The 20,902-nt window shown below is 43.1% G+C and overlaps 1 protein-coding gene across 2 annotated transcripts in view; it reads left to right on the top strand.

The window, feature by feature from the left end:
- C8H1orf21 (chromosome 8 C1orf21 homolog) overlaps positions 1-20,902 on the top strand; it is a 108,655-nt gene that overhangs the window by 46,890 nt on the left and 40,863 nt on the right. For both annotated transcript variants that reach the window (XM_035537403.2, XM_035537402.2), the window contains exon 3: positions 17,620-17,714. In XM_035537403.2, coding sequence (XP_035393296.1) covers positions 17,620-17,714 — 95 coding nt within the window. The remainder of the gene's footprint in view (positions 1-17,619; positions 17,715-20,902) is intronic.

Genomic DNA, 20,902 nt, shown 5'->3' with positions numbered 1-20,902 from the left:
TTTGGGACGCTTGTTGTTTGCTGGCCTGTGAGCCCAGCAGACTGTTCAGATGTCCTTAATTAATGAGAGAGAACTTCCCATGCCTGTCTTTCTCCATCCAGCTCTTGTGCGTACAGTTCTGCAGATGGTCTTCCACACATTGGAAGCTCTTAAGTAGTGAAGCTTTTAGATAAAAACTGCAGTGAGAAAAATGTATTAGAAGCATTTTCAGTGAATAATACCTTCCTATTACCTCTTTCTTTCCCTCAACTGTCAGAAAAAAATGGTAAAGTTGAGAATGAGATTTATTTTTTTTTTCTGACCAAGCTGTCTTTTGTTGTGGCCGCCCATACTGAACTGAAACTGCCTAGAAAGAAGTAGCTTAAGGAACATAACTTCTGTCATTTTAGCCATGAATGCATGCCATGATCATGAGGTCCTTCTGCACTAGGCTTCACACAGACCCGCAGCTCACTCTGCCTGGCAGCATTTTTTTTATTGACTATCTTGATCAGCTGATTAGCACTCAGTGAGTAATTGCTGCAGCTCATTTGTCTGTCCTGACATGCTTCTGCAATGTCAGACCTTACTTGTTTTAGGAACAGTAGTGATTATACATAAAGGGACCAGCACCATGCAGTGTCCTAATACCGAAGTAGATATTTTGAGACAATAACTTCTAAAGACATTTCAAACATGAACAAGTGCATCAGGTACAACCACAGGTGCTCACTCCAGCGGCGCTGAATTCTGCACTGCATGGAGGTGAGTGGCACGTTCTCTGAAAACCTGGTCTCAGGGGACAGAGGTGCAAAACCTTAAATATCACTGTGCATTTTAAAGGAGGAGGTTTTCATTGCTTAAATTCAAATTCCAGCTGAGCTCCCGAAAGGGTAACTTTCATGTTGTTTGTGATTTCAGCAGCTCGTGTTGTAAAGTAGCTCTTGCTTACATGTTTGAAAGACCAGAAAAAGCAGCTGAGTGTATTGCAGCGTAGGGCTGAGGTACATTGCAGTATGTGAGCATCTTCCAGAATTACACTGGACTTTTTTTTTATTATTAATTTTAGAAGAACTGTTGCTGAAGAACAAATTCCAAACACATGGTAAGGTAGAGTGTCTCTTTTGAATAAAATTGTATTTATTAGTTTAACAACAACTTTGTTTTTATCCATACTGTTCTAACCTGATTTCATGACAGTCTGGTTTCTTATCTAAGTAAACATGAGTCAGTATTAAACGCATCTGTTTCAGGAAGTGAGCGAGAAAAATAAAACAAAAAAATCTTTCAGTGGGAAATGCAATAACATATTTATCTAGACTTACGGTGTATTTGTTTAACTAGGACAACACCCTTAACAAGTCAATAATTTACTATTTTATTTCTACAAGGAAGCAACAAGGTTTAAAAAAAATTCAAAACAAAACCAAATCCTGCCATCATATTTTTTTCTAGAGACCTATTAGCAATCAGCGCTTGCAAAGAAAGCATTTTCCCCATCAATTCAATCTGTGTTTTCTTCTTTTGTGAATAAAGCTGGCTCATCTTTATAGCCCTTTTGTAATGAACACTGCTTTTGCAATGTGAGGAAGAAGTTCTTCTGGGCTTTGGGTATCACAACGGCTAGTAGTAAAACAAGCTCTTCATCCTGCTCCAGCAAGTAAAGGTAGAGAGAAATGTGTAAAGAATATATAAAGAGCCTTCCGTGGAAGGTGTAATGGGCTAGCATCTCTCTGGGAGCAGCAGTGGGGTTCTCTGACGAGGGTTGATGAGCTGGGAGTCGAGGGTGACCCCAGTGCTCCCGGTGTCCTCACTGGTGGGGTGAAGTCCCATGGGGCTTGCGCACAGTGCAGAGCTGGATGCAGGTTTTGTTGGCAGTCCCAGGCAGCAAAGCAGGGCTGGGGTTCGGCCGGGGAGCGCAGTGAGGAGCAGCAGGAGGCGAGGCTGGAGACAGGGCTGAGGACAAGCTAGGGTCTGTCCAGGAGATAAGGTACCTCCAGTGGTGGGTTGAGGTCCCTCCAGCAGGCAGAAGCAGAGGCAGGACAGGCGACAGGCACACCGCTCAGGTACTGATGGCCACAGCTTGAGCCAAAAATGGAGTTCCTGGATCTGTGGGCAGAAGGTGCGAGCGAGGTCTTAGGGGAGGCTGGCCATGGCCTCCTAAATACATCAGGGCCCTGACAACATCGAACAGCTTTACGCGATGACTGTGGTTGAACTAGCTCTCCCTTCTCCTACACCTCCCCTTCTGTTTTTGCTTGTGAGTGGAGCAGTGTTGGTCTGGAGGTCCTCAGGGATGAGGTCCAAGACAATGGGTCCTGTAGGCTCCAGGATGATAGCTTGCCACTTCTACCAGGGTTGGTTTTCAGCTTCTAGCTTCCCTGTTCCAGCTGTGATGAAAACTGGCTCAGAAGTCACAGTAGAGTAGCTCCTTAAATACCCAGCTGTTGGAAAATGACTTAGTTGTACTGCATTCTGCTGCTGTAAATCACCTCAGTGAAGACATTGGCAGCAGTCGAAGGCATTCCTTGGTCAGGTACAGTAATTCCTGTGCAACCCAACTTTAGTGGTAGCAGTGGGGTTCCCCTCCAGGAAGGGTTAAGGAACCTCTCCCCACCCTACAGGGCTGTGCACGCGATGGTAGGTAACTTCTGCTTTGATGGGACACTGGGGTCAGTCAAGACTGGGCATGACCGGTGAGCAATTGTCTGACTGGGCAAAGCCATATCACACTTTTTATGCAGACCTTCTCTAGTACAGTTACTATTTCTTACCTGTTTTGCAGCAATGCCGGGGTTTCCAGGCTGAAGTCTGGGTACCGTGGCATTGGCATAGCACGCACGTAATCATGCCCAGCACCTTTGGCAGGGATTTATTATATAAAGAGAGAAGATGACCAAAAGGTGGAGAAACAGTTGTTAACCCCATTTTGAGGGGAGGGATGAATCACAGGCAGGTCGTAACTTCCCCACTTCTTAATTAAATGTAAGCTTTCACCTTCTGCAATCTGCACACGGGTGTCACAGCACCTGAAGGAATGCCCATGAGGCTCTGCAAGCAGTGGATACATGGACAGAGTTTTGGTCTTGAAAATGCCCCATCCCACAAGCTGTTTAGCTCCACAAATAGTATGGTCAAAGTTGAATAGACACAGAGTGCATGGTGTATGCATTTCACAATTGCATGAGTGTACTATAAATAGGGACATACATTCACCTTTAATATTTGCTAGGAAGAAGCTGCGATGCATTTTCTGGCAGCCTTGGTGCAGAAGGAAAACATTTTATTTTCTGTTACAGACAAACTTATTTTTTACTTTATCTTTTAAGACAAAACTCTTAGTATTTATTGCCTACCAGTAGGTAGAAATGAGAAAAATCACAGTAAAAAGGCCACTGTTCTTGCAGCCTTCCTTTTGTCATTTTCCAAGCACCGTAATTCTTGGCCACAAAGAAAATAAAAACCAAAGACTGCAATTTGTCCAGGAAAACCCCAGTCTGGGGGAAAATCCTCCAGTTTACCGGGTAAGCCTCAGGCCTGGTGAAGCTGCACGAATGTGTATGCACTTCAGCAACTTGAGACCCTAATTTTATAGTAGGAGTGTTGGCTAACAGAAATAACTACCAAATCCAAGAAAAAGATAACGAATAGGTGAGTATTTGTGTACTCTAGCATACACAGACAGGTTAGTTGCTGTGAAAATTTAGTTTCTCCAGAAGCTCCCGAAATCTTGCATTGCCTTGTGTTCTCAGACTACTGTGAAACATCTGCTTGCTAAAGGAGGAGACATTTTTCCACTGGGTGATTCTCCAAAGCACTGAACCCTCCTGGCTATTTCAGGTAAATGGTGTAACCCAGTACATCGTCCTGGTCTGAGGCCCCTTTGTCTTGAACTTGTACCAAAAAGCATAGGAGATGTTCTGATTGCTGCCTGGTGAGCAGTCAGCGAACAAAACCAGTGGGTTTTGGCATGCCCTGCCATGCGTCTTTTGTTCTTATTGGTACAAGGCAGGGCTCTGGCAAACAGGATCAGGTTTAGGGTGCACTTAAATTCTGTATTTCCCTTCCACTCTTCCAGCGGGAGCTCTGTGAGGGGCTACTTGGGGGAAGTTTTTTTGGTTTATTTTGTGGAAGTCTCCTAAGTTGTATTCATGGTTGTATTCATTGAAATTACATGCATTTTATCTCTTGTTTTTTGACTTCAAATATATATTGAATTTCTAACTGTAGGAACTGGGAGGATATTGAGATATTTTTAGGATGAAAGTGTTTGACTAATATGAGCACTCTAAGCACACACTTCCTATTTTGAATTTTTTAGCTATTATTTAAAAACTCCCTTTTCTTATACTTTTTTTTTTCCCCACCCAATCATTTGCACTTCCAGCATCCCCTAAATGTGTGTGCTTATGTATTATTGGCATGTAGCAGCTTCAATTTGATTTCAAGGAAGCAGGCAGCGGGGCAGCGAATGGGACCAGTGCTTCCAGTCTCACCAGCAGGTTACGTGCAGGCGATGGCGGTAAGGACAAGGGAGGAGATCAGTAACAGCACAAGGTGGTGTGGAAGAGCACTTGCGTCTTGGTATGGAGAGCTGAGAGCTGATCTGTGACTTGGCACATGTGGTGTTACACAAGCCCGTGGGACTGTATGTCTCCTGCAACTGCATGGTTGGTTCCTTGTGCTACTGCAGCTTCCTTAGGGTGGCCCCTTTGTTATCATCACCTGTTGAAGGTTGCACCTCCTTGGGTGGTGGTACATGATTGCTTTTGGGGCTTTAGATAAAACCTTGCGAGGTGGGTGCTGCTGGGGAGAGTGGACATCTTTCAGAGATAACAGATTATCTCTGAACACTGCAACAAGGATAAAATATTAATCTCTGTGACAGGTTAATTTTGTAGCTCATCAGATGGCCTGCAATAAAGTAATCTAATTAACTTTTGTATCTTTTGCATCTGGAAATGTGTGCTGTATTTTATAAATTAAGTTTTCATTAGTCCCCCCTCCCGTTTTGGTTTACAGAAGTACCAGCGATGAGGAGACGGTGGTGCTCCTCGTGAATCTTCAGGACGTGGCTGGTCCTGGATAATCATTCTGGCCTTTTCATAATGCAATTAGTAAAATTAAATAGTCGTGGATTTACAAATACTCTTTCTGAGGTACATGAGCAGTGAGAATATGATAGACTAATATTAATAGAAGAAAGCTCTAAGCCAGGATGGATGTGAAAATAGATTCTAAGCCATACGTTGTGGGACAACAATCTCGTCTGATAGCTGACTGATTGAGAATGACATTACCTCTTAAGAAAAGACAAACCAACACTTTATTGACAAGGAAACTGAAGACGCTTTGTCATGTATTTGCAATGACAGGAAATGTGTAATTTTGCATGGTTTTATTCCTATTTTGTCAAGGAAGTCTTGGGGCTGCACAGTTCAGGGAAGGTTTTTGGTATGCAACAGTGGAGACTGCAGGAGGGCTGTAAGGAGCCGATACCTCCATTGCTGTACAGCATCTGCATCTCCTCCAAGACACAGGTTTTGTCACTGCTACCTACAGATTTGCTTGTCTTGTGTCTCATAGTTGGATTGCTGCTCACCAAGTATATTGTGAACTCAGAAACTTTCCTAAGGCTTACAGTAGTTACCATAGCGCAGTTCGATTTGTGATGTGTGGAAGTCGCCCAGTTGTGTCCCCTTGTTTCTGAACTGCTGTGACCTCCGAGTTGTTTAATCACCAAGGTGGTTTTTTTTTCCACCTATAAAATGAAGGCAGTGCCCGCCTGGCAGGAGTTTGAGGCTTTGCTTAGTGTTCACAAAGGGCTTTGAAAACCTGCTGTGAGAGGTGCTCTGGAAAACCTGTTGACGGATTCGAGGGTTTCTCTGTGCTCCGTACATCTGAGCTGTGGGTCTCAATATCACAGTAGGAAGTTTTAGCCCTTCTTTTATTGTAGTTTGTTATATTCCAAGGCAAAGTTTACTCCTTGCCCACTCATATTCCCTTTTTTCTCTCCCTTCCTCTGCTCCATAACTAAGAGGTTTATCAAAGTGAAGCCAATTCCTTAATCTTCTGCAGTTTGAGTGGTGCAGAGTTTTTTCTTCAGGGCAGGGCCACACAATTTACTTGGTCTTACCAACCACCAAATCCATTTATGGTTTTTAAATGTAATGAGTGATTGGAAGTGAATTGCTGAACTTTCAGCTCCTGTAAGATGCACCGAGACCTTTCTTGGGTTGTCCCTGCACTGCAACAGGGCTGTGGTCTGGTGGTGCCCTAGCAGAAAGTTGCAACCTCTATCTGAAAACCTGTCTACTGATTTCACGTGGATGGCAGTGTTTTTCAAGGCACCAATCCTTTGTTTTCCAGACAGCTGTTCCTTTAACATCTTTCCGCTTCTTGTTTCCTCTTCTGCTTTCATTTCTCAATTTGATCTTTTTAGTGGGCTAGATAATTGCATTTACTGCTTATCCTTCCTGCAGAGCACCGTAGTTATAATCTCTTTCACCTGAGAAATGGTTTCCTTTGAACAACCTTGCATCTGGCACAATGTTACAAGTGAATTAAATATAAAAACAAAAACAAACAAAAACAAACAACAAAAATCTGTGTGAACGTACATATATATATATGAGTTTACAGTTTAAGCGTACAAAAACTGCATAGCTGCTAGATAGTTATGCATGCAGAACATCAGAGCTGGTTTTTGGCTGCTTAATTATGCTCAAGTACATGGAAGTCTTTAATTATATTATCACATGGCTGTTTTTTCAATGCCATCTTATGTATAGAGCTTCCTCAGATCTAAAACACAAATGGGTATTTAAAAGATTTGGAGATTGTGTAATTAAAGACTGGAAATTGCTTGTTTGGTAACTGGACAAGTTCTGCTGTTGGCCATTTGTGCAAGTTTAACTTCCTAGAAAAAATATGTCCTAGAAATTGTTAAAAAGATGCAGAGAGCTGGCTTCTGGATGTTGTTTGTCTCTCTGGGGGAACTGGTCAGGAGTGTCTCTGACATTTTCACCTGGGAGCCTTCATGAAGCAGAGCAGAAGCAGAGTGTTTCTTTTCTCCACAGCGTCCAGGAGATGTTCAGATGTCTTATCCTCCCCTGGCCACACACACGCTTCCCCCTCGAGATCACTCATCCCCAGGAGTTGGTTTTCACCTAGTTTTGGAGTACTCAGTGTCTCTTCTTATATGTGCATTTTCCCAGCAGCCCTGTGAAGCAGCAAAGGATACTTTCTAGCTAGCGGTCTGTGGTGTAAGGAGAATTAACCCCGAGGAACATGGAGGAAGGCTGAGCTAGAGCTTTTGGTCATACCCTGACCGGTGATTGTCGTCCCTCTCATCGTGTGAACGTGGGGCGGATGACCAACACGTGTGGAGGCCAGCCATGCAAACCATGGTTGGTTGCAATTTGTCTTCCAGGTGATGTTAATATAGAGATTGCATTACTTCTCACAAAAAAACTCAATTGCGTGCATACCAATGCATATATATATTATTTTTTTCCCTGCCAAAGTTCTTGTCTGACCTGCTGCTGACGGAGACCTAGCTGGCATGAGGCACTGCAGTGGGCCAATGCCCTTGGTAAAAGGTTGCTTAGCATGATCCTTTATGCATGATGTGATAGAAAGTTATGCATACCACTGTAGATGTTTATAGTACTTGGATTGCGTGTTAGTCCAAATAGAGAGTAAGCCTAGGAGCTTTTTGGCCAAGAAGAAACCTAAGTGGTAGAAAAAAAACGTGATGAATCCCTTGGAGAAGTTGTGGACTCTGCTGAGGGTGGAAAGCCCTTGCAGAGAGATCTGGACAGATTGGAGAGCTGGGCGATCACCAACCGCATGAAGTTTAACAAGAGCAAGTGGCGGGTCCTGCGTCTGGGACGGGGCAACCCTGGCTATACGCACAGACTGGGCGACGAGACGCTGGAGAGCAGCCCCGCAGAGAGGGATCTGGGGGTTGTGGTTGACAGCAAGTTGAATATGAGCCAGCAGTGTGCCCTGGCAGCCAGGAGGGTCGACTGTATCCTGGGGTGCATCAAGCACGGCATCGCTAGTCGGTCGAGGGAAGTGATTGTCCCGCTCTACTCTGCACTGGTGCGGCCTCACCTCGAGTACTGTGTGCAGGTCTGGGCACCACAGTACAAAAAGGACGTGAAACTGTTGGAGAGTGTCCAGAGGAGGGCGACGAAGATGGTGAAGGGCTTAGAGGGGAAGACGTGTGAGGAGTGGCTGAGGTCACTTGGCCTGTTCAGCCTGGAGAAGAGGAGGCTGAGGGGGGACCTCATCGCAGACTACAACTTGATCGCGAGGGGGAGAGGAGAGGCAGGCGCCGATCTTTTCTCTTTAGTCACCAGTGATAGGACCTGTGGGAATGGTGTCAAGCTGAGGCAGGGGAGGTTTAGGCTAGACATCAGGAAGAGGTTCTTCACCGAGAGGGTGGTCGCACACTGGAACAGGCTCCCCCGTGAAGTAGTCACTGCACCAAGCCTGTTGGTGTTTAAGAAGCAGTTGGACTGTTAAGCAATTAGTCACATGGTCTAAAATTTTGGTAGACCTGTGTGGTGCCAGGAGTTGGACTTGATGATCCTTATGGGTCCCTTCCAACTCGGGATATTCTACAATTCTATGATTCCTTGGTTCAGCTGCACATGTTCTGCATACAGCAATGTTTCTCTTTGCAAGTCATGTACTGAATTCGAAAATTAGCCTGATGGAAACAAGGGAGCTAAATTATGGCTTCATCATTAGCTGTCACTCTATTAGATCAGGGGAGAAAAGAAACCAGAAAACTCAAGGTACAAGTACCAACATCACAGGTGGCAGGACATCATGTTCTCCCCCAGGCCGGAGTCAGCCTATGCTGTTCGTGTCAGAGCACAGAGATAACAAAAGGATCAAGGGGTGCAAGCAGTTTGCAGCACTGGGAACTCCTGACAGCGTTATAATGAAGGGTGGGTTGATATGGCAGTGAAGTTTTTTGTGCTTTTACACAAGCAAAAATCAAGATGAAGTCATTTGAGTTAACGGAACTGTGTTACTGTCAAACTTGTTGGCCCAGGAGGAACGTGTTGAAAGCAGTCATGATTGGGGCCTGGAAAAGGATAGTCTGATAAAGCAGAAGGGAATTTGCTGAAATTTTCCCATGTGGTTTCAAGCAGGTTTTCCTCAAGCAGGTTTCAAGGTGGTTTCCGCCGTTGAGGGAGCTGATGTTCCATGAAGCATCATGAAGTGGGGCTGCAGGAGGAACTGCTCGAAAAAGCTTAGCAAAGAGTGGCCACTGTCTCGCCTTGCTTCAGGGCAAATGTCCTTCCTGCACACATGGTGTCTGCTTTTCTGATTGTTTGTCTTGGTCCCCTTTTTCTCTCCCCCCAGAATAACCCTAGCAGCCACATCTGCTTTGTGCAGAAGCAGCATTCGGCATTCCTCGGGTCCATGTTAGGATGGTGTAGGATGAAGAAAATACTTTATGGTGATCTTTTCAGACGTGCTGAAATCTGTGCAGTACATTCAGGTTTTTAAGCAGCTTTTCTGTCTGATGATTAATATTTTGCTGGCAATATTGGTGTGTTGCTTGTGCACCTGGATTGTGTTCAGTATCTGGTGTCCACCACCTCAGCTTCCTGAAGCGGCTTATTTCAGGTTGGATTAAGGTACAGGTAACTTCATTTGGGAAATCCGAATTAGCATTTTCAGATAGACCTTTGAGAGAACTGGATTGGCATACTTCCTAAGCTATTTTTTCCATTTAGTTTACATTAGTACAAACAGCTCAATCACCAGGATGACGAATTGCCCAGGAGTGGATAGATCTGAGGGCTGACGACAGAGGACGACAACGGGCCACTCGCCCACTGCTGCTCTATCTCCAGTGAAGTTTCACTCTCAGCCCACGTCCAGGTGGATCAGAAATCCACCCCCACAGCTGCAAATATCAGCAACTATGTCAGAACCAAATTAACAATGTCGAGTTGAAATAACCATTTAGATCCTTCTTTCTTTAAGTTTGGTGAAGCTGAAGCTAAGTAGTTAACTGGGATATCCTACATTATCTAGTAGTTACTTTGAGAAACATTCATGTACAGAATTTTTGTAACTTTTCTCTAACTGTTGACTTGTTTTTGATCTTTGACATCACTTCAGCTGACATTCATGCAGCTGATATCCACATACAGTAATAGAGCTGGAATATTCTGATGAGCCCATCTCATCCATCTCGTGCAACCAAACTGAACAAAATTCTACCTGTAGCGCTCAAGGCTGATGAACTAAATGGTCTTTAAAAACCTCTGATTATGGAAACTGCAACCACCCAAGCTATCTAATTCCAGTGCTTTGTTCTCCTTCCAGCTAATGATCTTTCCTAATGTCTGTTTTTTAAGCCATAGCTGCTTGTCCAACCAGTGTAGGAGTATTCCTCCTCCTTTGCAGCGGCACTGTAGGTGATGTTTGGCATTGTTTGTATTTAGCATCTAAGTGTCTTGCTTATTGCACAGTACAGAGAAATTTGTTGGACAAAAAGTTTGTATTTTACAGAACAGACATGTTTCATTATGGATGAAGGATGAATCTTGGTACATCCTTCATTTCAAAGGCAAGAGATGCTGAAGAACACTATGAAGCAGAGGAAAATGAAGGTGTAGTTAGAAACTTTCTTCTTGGTGGTGTGACTGAAGTACCACATATCTGCTGTGCTACTTGGTATGTCACTGAGAAGAGAGGCTCACCCGCCATCCCTTTTGACAACAGCACAGACAGATCTGTCCATCTGAGATGAAGTGGGAATGGATATGAGTGTAAATCAGCCTTCCTCTTTTTTTAAGACTGGATGTTCAACAGAAGATTCCTCCAAAGGTCTCAGTGAGTCCAGATATATGTGTTGGAGTTGTGCTTGGTTTTTGTGTTTTTGTGGTTCATGTTCTGGTTTGTATTTTTTTAACTGGGCCAGAAATAGCATCATAACTGATGTTGCTGTGGTAATGGCACTTACAGCAATGTGTGGAGGTGCCGAAGAAACGTTTTTCATTGGGACAACCACAAGGTTTATTTCTTTTTTTTTTCCTCCCCCCTCTAGTAATTGTTTTAATATTATAAGTTGCTATGCTCATTTATCACTGAAATCATTATTAATGAGTGCTGTTTTTCTTTGTCACGTCTCCATGGCAACCGGGTGACATGTTTGAGTAGAATTATCTGTTTCCAGATGGAGATCTTCATTCATAAGATTTGCTTACTGAGAATTTTTCCGGCACATTCAACTTAAAAATTCTTCTTTCATCACCCTTCTAAAGAGTCGTGTCAGAGGTGTTGCTGCTTTCTAGTTTATATCCCGTGATGTTTTTTATGGTGGACGTTATGCTGGAAAATATTTCTGGTTTTAATTTGTGGTTCATTTATGTTGATTTTCTTTTGACTCCATTGGGCTGCATTTCTTCAATGCAGTATTTGTCGTGGCAGCCCTGTAAGCCTGTTCATCTCCCATTTGAATTATTGCTACTCCACTTTTTTGTATAATAAACCACACACTGGAAGACAGTACTTGATTTTTACTTCTGTACATGAAAGAAGCATAAAGATTTATTTCCCTTTATACGTGATGTACTACACTCTGAATGATAGTGTCCTAAATTTTTGTTCATGTTCACTGCTTGATGTTTAGTTTTGAACATGAAAGAAGCATGAAGATACTGCATTTTGTCCATTTTAATGTAAAACTGTATTTAGGAAAAAGAAAAAGATATGGCTGGTTAGCAAGATAAAGCAAGGTAAATATGCACAGAACTCTATAATTTCATTTATTGTGAACTTCATATAATTTTAAAGGTCTTGTTCATTGTCAGATTTGATTGAGATCAGGTAGGGCCTAATTAACGCTTCAGGATGTCTCTGGATTGGCTTCTGATCACTCAGACCAACATATCTCAAAATGCTGTATTTACTGTAGCAGAAGTCAAAAAGTAAAAAATCAGAAGGTGAGTTTAGCATCCTTTACTTCTTCAACTGCAGATGCACCCTTACCTGATCAAGCAAAACCTGGTGAGCATTTTTCACAGAATCACAGAATGCTTGAATTTGGAAGGGACCTTCAGAGATCATCTAGTCCAACCCCCCTGCTCAAGCAGGGTCGCCTAGAGATACAGGATGGCATGCAGGCTGGTTTTGAGTATCTCCAAAGAAGGAGACTCCACAACCTCTCTCTGGGCAGCCTGTTACAGTGCTCTGTCACCCAAATCGTAAAGAAGTTCTTCCTCATATGGCAATGAAACCTCCTGTGGTTCAATTTATACCCATTACCCCTTGTCCTATGACTGGCCACCACTGAGAAGAAATTGGGCCCATCCGCTTTACATTGTCCCCTCAGGTGTTTGTAGAGGCTGATAAGATCCCCTCTCAATCTCCTCTTCTCTAGGCTAAACAGGCCCAGCTCGCTTCGTCTTTCCTCATATGACAGATGCTTCAATCCCTTAATCATCTTTGTGGCTCTACGGTGGATCCTCTCTAGAAGTTCTGCATCCCTCTTGTACTGGGGAGCCCAGGACTGCACACAGTGCTCCAGGTGTGGCCTCACCAGAGCTGAGGAGAGGGAGAGGATCACCTCTCTTGACTTGCTGTCCACACTCCTGATGCAGGCTAGGATCCCATTGTCCTTCTTGGCCACAAGGGCACACTGTGGGCTCATGGTTAATTTGTTGTCCACCACGACCCCCAAGTCTTTTTCCTCAAAGCTGCTCTCCAGCAGGTCAGCCCCTAACCTTTACTGGTGCCTGGGGTTGTTCCTCCCCAGGTGCAGGACCCTGCACTTGCCCTCGTTGAACCTCATGAGGTTCCCCTCCACCCAACTATCCAGCCTGCCCATGCCCCTCTGAATGGCCAAATTTTTACTAAATACTGAAGGGAATACTGAAAGTGCTGCCTTTAGGGAAAGCATCAAAGGCCATTTCTCCAACCTGTCTTTAATCTAATTTTCATATTCATTTAAAGCCGTTAATGACGTATACCCCGTGACATGCTTCTGGGTGCTTTGTCAGTTGCTTAAACGTCCAATCTTTAGCATTTACTCTGCTCTCATCCTGACAGTAACTTCAGAGCAAGAACAGTCTCTTAAATACATCAGGATTCATGGCTTCTGAACACCCCATCTTATATACATGTATATCTTATCTAGAGAAGATAAATGTAATTGTCACCTGGTCTAAAAGTTTATACATAGCTCTGTCCTCCTAATAATAATATGATGCAAGACTTGTCTTCTCCAACTGCGTAATTGAATTTTATTGGTCTATTTAGTGTATGTGAAGTAGGGGATGTTGTCCCATCCGCAGTGTTAGGTGTCAGACTCATTTCTTCTCTGTTTCACCAACTAGCGATGTCCCACCTAGCTAAACTGTTTAGCACCACCTTCTCCTCCTCCTTTGCACCTCTTTGGTTGCCAAAAGACTCATTACAATCAGTGTTAAAGGGCTGGGAGAGTGCAAAATATTGACCAGTCCCCTTGCTTTCAGGGCTTGTTCTGCATTTCCCATGTCAGATCCCTGCTTGAATAGATTTGTGAAGGGCTCATAAAAATGAAGAGGTTTTATGGGTTAGCTTGATTCAGGAAAAAGAAGGAAGTTCAACATGAACATGAAGGACGAAGCTTCTGTCAGTGAGCTCTATAAATGCCAAAGGGAGACCTGCAAGCAAAATTTAGTGTTTCTCATCAGATAGCAGGAAGGTTTCAGATATAGACATCAGCATTTTAGCTGGGGTTTAGGCAGTTCTGGCATTGAAGCAGCCTAGTTCAAAGGCCATTGGAATTAATTAGAGATGGGTATTTTCATAGAATCATTAAAGTTGGAAAAGACCTCCAAGATCATCTGGTCCAACCGTACCCCTGCCACCAATATCACCCAGTAAACCATGTCCCTAAACATTTTTCCTTGGTGAATTGGGTGGTTTGGCAAGTGGATGTTTCTAGCAGTCCCTCACCATACCTAGGAAGCTGTAGGGTTTATAGTCAGCTGGATAGTCCTCCTTTTTCTTGCACTGACAGTATAATTACTTAGCTGTTTTTTCCCTTTGAAAGTGGAATCATAGCTATTTATACCTACCTCCAACAAGTGACTACTCAGTATGAGAAAATGATGCCAATGTATTGTATTTATGCTCAATATTTTGAGGAAAATATTTTGCCTGTGATAGGAAATAACGATAGTTTGTGAGTAATGATACTGCTTCAAACTTAACAATGCTGATCATTTCATGTGTTCATGATGCAGCACTTGTTCATGGTCCTGGCCTTGCTTCTTGCGTTATTCCTGAAGTTAAGTTGATCGCTTGCTTTCTGCAGGCCACTGTTGTGTTTGCTTGTCATTGGTGTGTGCACCTCTTGCTCAAAACTCGTGGGTTTGATGGCGTTGCTAGCTGCTTGGCACTCCTGCCTGTTAATCATTTATTTAGGCACTGAGGTATGAGTGTTGGACATTCAGCCTGCCGCTTCCTTCATGTGCCTCATCCCTCCAGAGGTTGTCTCTTGGCTTTTAAGGTAGGTTGTCAGCTTAGATTTTGGCAAATTTACGTTGCTTTTGGAGATACGGGTAGAGATTTCTAATGCCCCAATCCATACTACATAGTTGAGCTATGGCATTAAGTTCGTATGACACTTTCTATAAAAAGACTAACTTTACTAATGTTCACAGAGGCAGGCGTCTTCCACTTTGACCTCCTGATTATTTTTATTTGTACTGGGGCTTGGAGCAACCTGGTCTAGTGGGAGATGTCCCTGCCCATGGCAGGGGGTTGGAACCAGATGGTTTGTAAGGTCCCTTCCAACCCAAGCCAGTCTGTGATCCTCCTAACGGGAAGACAGATTTCTGTGAAGTAAGACTTCCTAGCTGACATGTTTTTTTCAAGTTATCCCAAAAAATGTAATGAAAAATGACTTTTATTTTTGGAAGCTTTCTTGCTGCTGAGTGTGTCAGGCCTTAATTGTACCAGGCATATGCACTTCTCCTGCCGGTCCCAAGGATGGAGGAAGAGTCACGCTGTCTGCACTGCACCACAGAGATAATTGAGTAGCTGTTGTATTGATAAGTAAAGTACTGGGGAAAAACACTTTTGCTGACTAATGCTGTTAGTCAGCTGTGGAAATTATACAAGAAATTCTTTAAATGTCCTGTGTCTACCTCATAATCCTCCCCCTTGCCTGGCGTAACTCTGTCCACAGTTTCTCTAACATCTGGCCTCTTTACAAACCCCAGATGATTCATGAAGTTCTCTGCTGAAGAACTTCATTAGCCCATTAAAAGCAGCCTGGATTTGTAAGTAGCAATACTGCAATAATTACAAGTGTGTGGCCAAGATGGTGGGGATGAATATTTGGAGGCCAGGTTCCAGCATGCCTACTGCTCAGGTACCTGAACAGCAGTGCCCCTCGGGACTGGTGGCAGTCAGCTAGAGAAGAAATCCAGAATTAAGCTGCCAGCCAGAGCTTCCTTCCCATCTTACCTCCATCCTATAGAATTGCATCAAACTTTCATACAAAAAGCTGATTATACCAGTTATCAAACATGGCCTCATCGGTGCCCTTGCTACATGCACCAAGAAAGAACGTGCTTGATGTGGCCCCATACGTGCAGTCCGCACAGGGTGGTCTGCTGCCTGGGCAGGCGCTCAGTGTTCAGTTACAGTAAGTCACTTGGGATAGGCAGGGGACACCTTGCAGAAGTTATTTTTGCCCCTGAACATCAGGACCTCCCGCAGGTTGTGCAAACTTCCTTCGCTCCATTTTCTCTGTCTCATCTGTTCCCTTATTCAAATCCATAAATGCCACTGTGGGAGCTGTATGCTTCTTCTACGTGTGGGTTTCATTGCTAATCACAACAGAGATCACTAAAGGAGTGAGGAGAATATAAGTTAGATATTGCAGTCAATCAAGTACTTCTAATTCTCGGGCTTTATTGTGTTCAGCCTTTTAGGTTTTATGAATTGTCATCTCCTGACTACCTAAATTCCATTTAAAAAAAAGAAAAAAAGTTCAGCAAACAAGTTCACATTTACCAATCTAATGATTCTTAATTCTTAGTTCTTAATATTCTTCTAATATGTTTTAAGTTCTTGCATCTGTTTTGAGTCTCTGCATCTGAGTTGCTACTATTTGATAAATTTGCAATTTTATTTAAACTCTATAATAATCTTAAAAAGATAGATATGTACTAGGCCAAATGCAGCGTTTATCTTTTTAAAAAAAAATTAAAAAGGCTTATATAACGTATACTACCTGATTAATAGTTTCCTCAAAACAAGCTTCCTTCTAAATTATTTAATTTTTTTATTTGTTTGTTTATTTAAATACAATAGACCCAGAAAAATCCATTTGTGTTTTGTTTTTCCCTTAGCAAGTAAGATAAATTGCTTGAAAACCCAAAGAAAAATAATGAAGTTTGGATGGTTTCTTTTCATTTGCCCAGGTTTCACCTTTTATTCCCAGTGTATTCTCATTTCATTTTGCATTAATATGTTTACATACGGTAAAATGCCAGTTTCCTTTCCGCGTAGTATATCCTGATGGGAGGAAAGGGGCTTCAGAGCTCTGGACGTCTTTCCTATGGGCTCGCTTGCTCCAAAGGTAACCGGAGCAAAAAGCTGTCAGAGCAGCTGAGAAACGGCGCTGTTGGTGCTGCAAGCTCGAGGCTCGAGGGAAAGGAAGAGAAGAATTTCTTTTCCCCAAATCCTTGGGAATTTGGGAATGTCATGTCCTGCTAAAGAAAAACCCATTGTTCCAGCTTTGAGTGATGCTGTTTGCATCCTATGGCGTAGCATCCATATGTAAAATAGCATTACAGGACTGACACCAGAGCTGGAATTCAGTATTTGAAAAGCTGCAATGTCTAGCTGATAAATAGTAAGGGCAAGCCGGGAGTCTTACTTTTCTTATTCCTTATTTTCATGCTGGATTTCTCTCTGGGTATCGTTCATGTGCAGAAGAAATGGTTGTGGTGGGGAGTGGGGAGACGAGGATGGTCAGCATGCTGCCTCTTCTCCAGAAATCCTCGTGTGACTGGCACTGGGTACCTTTTGCTTTAACTCTATTAAAATAGTGCAGGAAAAAGAATGTAAAAAGATGCTGTGTTTGGGGGTGTTTTTTTTCTTTTTTTTTCCAGATTATAACCTATTTTTTAAATTGCCTTCATCAGCGTTGCTTGATTTATCAGTGCAAAGAACATACGTGAGCAGCCTCCTCTGCGTACTGTACATTGCTTGCTTGCCCACTGATAGTAAAAAACTAGGGAGGCTGCAGTAGCAGAGAGTTTGCTTGTATTAAGACATATTATACAGAAAACTAGGGAGGTTGAAAAGAGTTTGTCCTGCCATATTCCCAGTACCCACTGTTCACAGTACCAAGGCTATTCCAGCCGAGAGAGCTGCCCACCCATTTCTGGAGGCTAGAACAACTTTCTTGGTATCAGTCCCATTTAAGCCTTTGAAACTGTATACCTGTGGTTTTTTGTTGCCTTGTTGAATTAGGGTCTTTTCTAGTCAGCTGTTTTGGGTTTAGTTTCTTTTTTTTTATTATTTTTTATTTTTCCCCAGCTGCTGAACTACACTGGTTCAAAACTTTTTTTTTTCTTTTTTTTTTTTCTTGGTGCTCAGATGAGTATAGGATCAAACCAGTGGAAGAGGTCAAATACATGAAAAATGGGGGAGAAGATGATCAGAAAATAGCAGCCAGGAACCAAGAAAACTTGGTAAGGATTGAACTTATCACTTCTTTAATGAAATAACATGGCTCTGCTTTTGTAATGAAATATGCAACATGCAGCACATTGAGACTGCAGCTTACACACAGCAAGAGGATTTTCCTGAAAATGTCATACCTGTCTGTGAAGCTCACATAGACAGTGCGAAATACTACTTTTTCTCATGCTTGTCTTTCTGAATTAGGCTCTACTTGATCTTGGAGGGAGTGCTTCCAAGATTATACTCACCTCCTTTGCAGATATAAATATACCCGGTTTGAAATGTCTGTGTCTATATTGCAAATGAGCTGGTAGTAAAACAGCAGTGCCCTGCCATTAATAAAATGACCTACTTAAGTAGACATTATTTGCTCTGTGCCTCGTGGTTTTACATATTTTAAAATTCACAGTTCATGATAGCAAAAGCAATATATTCATAACAGAGCAGTCGCAAAAATCATTCTGCACATTTTGTGTCTTCCCTGACTTAAGCAACTTGCTGGCTCACAGTTCTGCTGTCAGGGAGGAAATCTCAGGTAAACTCAGTGCTGCTAGAAATAGCTGGGATGCTGTTGAGGTGGCTCAAATTCTGGCTGAGTCACATGAAAGGACTTCTGAGAAACACCACCTCTATTCTAAAACTGGAGGAATGTAGATTTTGTAATTGGTTAGCTGGGGCTTCACCCAGTTTAATTTTTTGAGGACACTTCACAGTGATAATAGTTGTGTGTGAAGTTTCAGATCTGGTTCCCCTCACTCATCACAGCTTTCTTCATGTAGGATTGTTTTTCTTCCTCCCCCTGTCAGTAGGACCAAAGGGGGAATGTAATTAGCAACCACTGAACATAATTCAGTGGACCTATGACCATTATCACCAGCTCAAGATTAGCTTTTGCTATGACTGGACAGCTGTACAAAAATTCACCATGAATTTGTCTTTTGTTGAAGATGTGTGGAGGAGCGTAATAGAGCTGCGGGCAACCTGGATGTGCTTTCCTTCCCTCTTATAGATGCACGTGCTTGCAGTACAAAACAACCACACATGCCTTCCTGCTCTAAACAGCAGAGTTTATTTGCTGTGTGCTGTCCCGGCCTAGGTCCTGGAGCGAAGGTTGAGCAGCACACAGCACCGTTTCTGCTTTGCTTTCCATGTGCCTTGGCTACTTGCAGTTTTGCATTGTTGATGCTCCAGTGAGGACACACCTTCTTCAGCTTGCAGCAGGATGCTGGGGATATTTAGTGAAACACTGCTGAGAACATCGCCTTTTCTAGCAGCATCCGCAGTGCCCTCAGCATTACTGCAGTTTAAGCATGTTTGTTTTGAACTGGGAGAAGTGGGACTGCAAGAATTTTTGCTCATTTTAGAGACCCTAGTGCTTTGTTGGTAAACAGGAGAGAGAAAAAAAAAAAAAAAGAAAAAAAAAAGGAAGAATGATCACAATATGTATTTTTGATAAAAGTAGAAGAAGCCTAGCAATTTAATTTTTCTTTTTCTCTTTTCTTTTTTTTTTTTTTTTTTTTACTTTCTGCTGCACTTAAGAGTACTGGCAGAAGGTAAAATGCCACTTGCATGAGAACCAGGAAGAGTTCGGGAAAGCATAGGTCTGCTGAAGTGACACAGCAGATACAGATATTTTGCACTTTGATTGGTTTCTGCATTCTTGCAGCACTTAAGTGTTAGTCTGATTCAATTTAGCAAGAGACATTGCTACAGCACAGTGCTTATTGTTTTATTGTTGATGGGTCATGCTTGATGGGAGCAGGGGGTTGGTGGAAAGTATAACTTAATGTAGGGCTGGAGGGCTAATATAGCTCTCTTGTCTGTCATATCTGTTGGGAGAAAAAGCAACAGTAATGCAAGAAAGCCTTCAATCAGACTGGTTGTATATACTTTAAAACAAAAACCCTCTTGCACGCCAAAAAGACTTTATTTTCCTTTTCCTCATCTTACTATAGGGAGATTACACTGGCTGTAAATGTATGCAGCTTAATCCTGGGAATTGTGAGGTCCTCGTCATTCCTGGATTTTTAAGTGGGTTTCACTGCTCGAGTTCTCCCAAGTAAGCACGTTTAGCTCACTGCTTAGAGGATGGGTTAAGCTACCCATCACTCAGGCTTTACTTTTCTTAACGTGAAAAGTTGGCAAGCACTTACATAATCCTGTCTTCTCATCAGACATTTCCAGGCAACAGAAATTGTCAGAACAAGAAACGGCAGTGGGAGAATCATCCAGCCCTTTTCCCTCCTCCCTCGTTCCTTAATCCCACGTTTTGTTTATTGTCGCAGGGCTGCTAATTCACATCTCCTTCAGAGATGGGACCAGGATGAAATGCATAACCCACATGTCGTTACAGTCTTCAGTCAGTTCCCTGGGAACTGCTTCTCTCAGGGTTATCGTACCCTCTGGTATTTTGTCCTTGAATGTCCTTGGATCCGAATGTTACTCGGATGACAGCAAATTTTTGGCCCTGTTACAAGCATGTCTCAGAATTACCTATCCTCCTTTTTGAAGTGTTTTAAAGGCTGGCTTGAAAAAAAAAATCTGTGCTTAGGTGAAAATAAAACTGCTTCCCTTACACTTGAGGCTCTTTGATGAGGTGCTGTCCCGTGAGGAGCTGGCACCGCTGTGGGTATTGCTGGGAGAAATGAAGCCCCATCACTGGTCGCTGTCTTCTCAGCGTCCACCTGAGGTTAATCAGGGCTCAAAACTGGCTCAATGCTGACACTAAAGCAGAAATACTCCAAAAACATACCGACAGCAGGAATGGCTGTGCTAGGGCTGTGTGCCAGGCGAAGCAGAAGATGCTCCATGTGAAGAAATTCTCTGGCAGAATGAAATGGAATTTTAATGTAGGCTCTTGGCAGAAAAAAAACTAAAAGAATAAGAAAAGCCAAGCTTGTTTCAGATTCTGTCAAATAATGATTCACTGCTTTACCCAGGTTGGTTTTGCTGTTCTGTGCTTGCTGTCAGATGTTTCAGCTCCTGGTTTTAGTCTTGGTGTCTAGACACAGGAGGGATGCCCGTGGTGCTTCATGGGGCCAAGGACCACTGGGGCCAGGGGACGGTGGCTGTCTCTTCGCTTGCCAGAGTTAAGCTCCAGCTCCAGCATCTTCCCTGACCTGCATGCATTTCCCCCCTGGGAGCCCCAATGGGTTGCTTATGCAGTACTGAAAAGGGTTGCAGGCTTTTAGGATCA

Source organism: Cygnus atratus, chromosome 8, assembly GCF_013377495.2.
Source record: "Cygnus atratus isolate AKBS03 ecotype Queensland, Australia chromosome 8, CAtr_DNAZoo_HiC_assembly, whole genome shotgun sequence".
In the NCBI taxonomy this organism is placed as follows: Eukaryota; Metazoa; Chordata; class Aves; order Anseriformes; family Anatidae; genus Cygnus; species Cygnus atratus.
The sequence above is the reverse complement of the archived record's forward strand: the minus strand, read 5'-3'. Positions and strand labels throughout refer to the sequence as shown.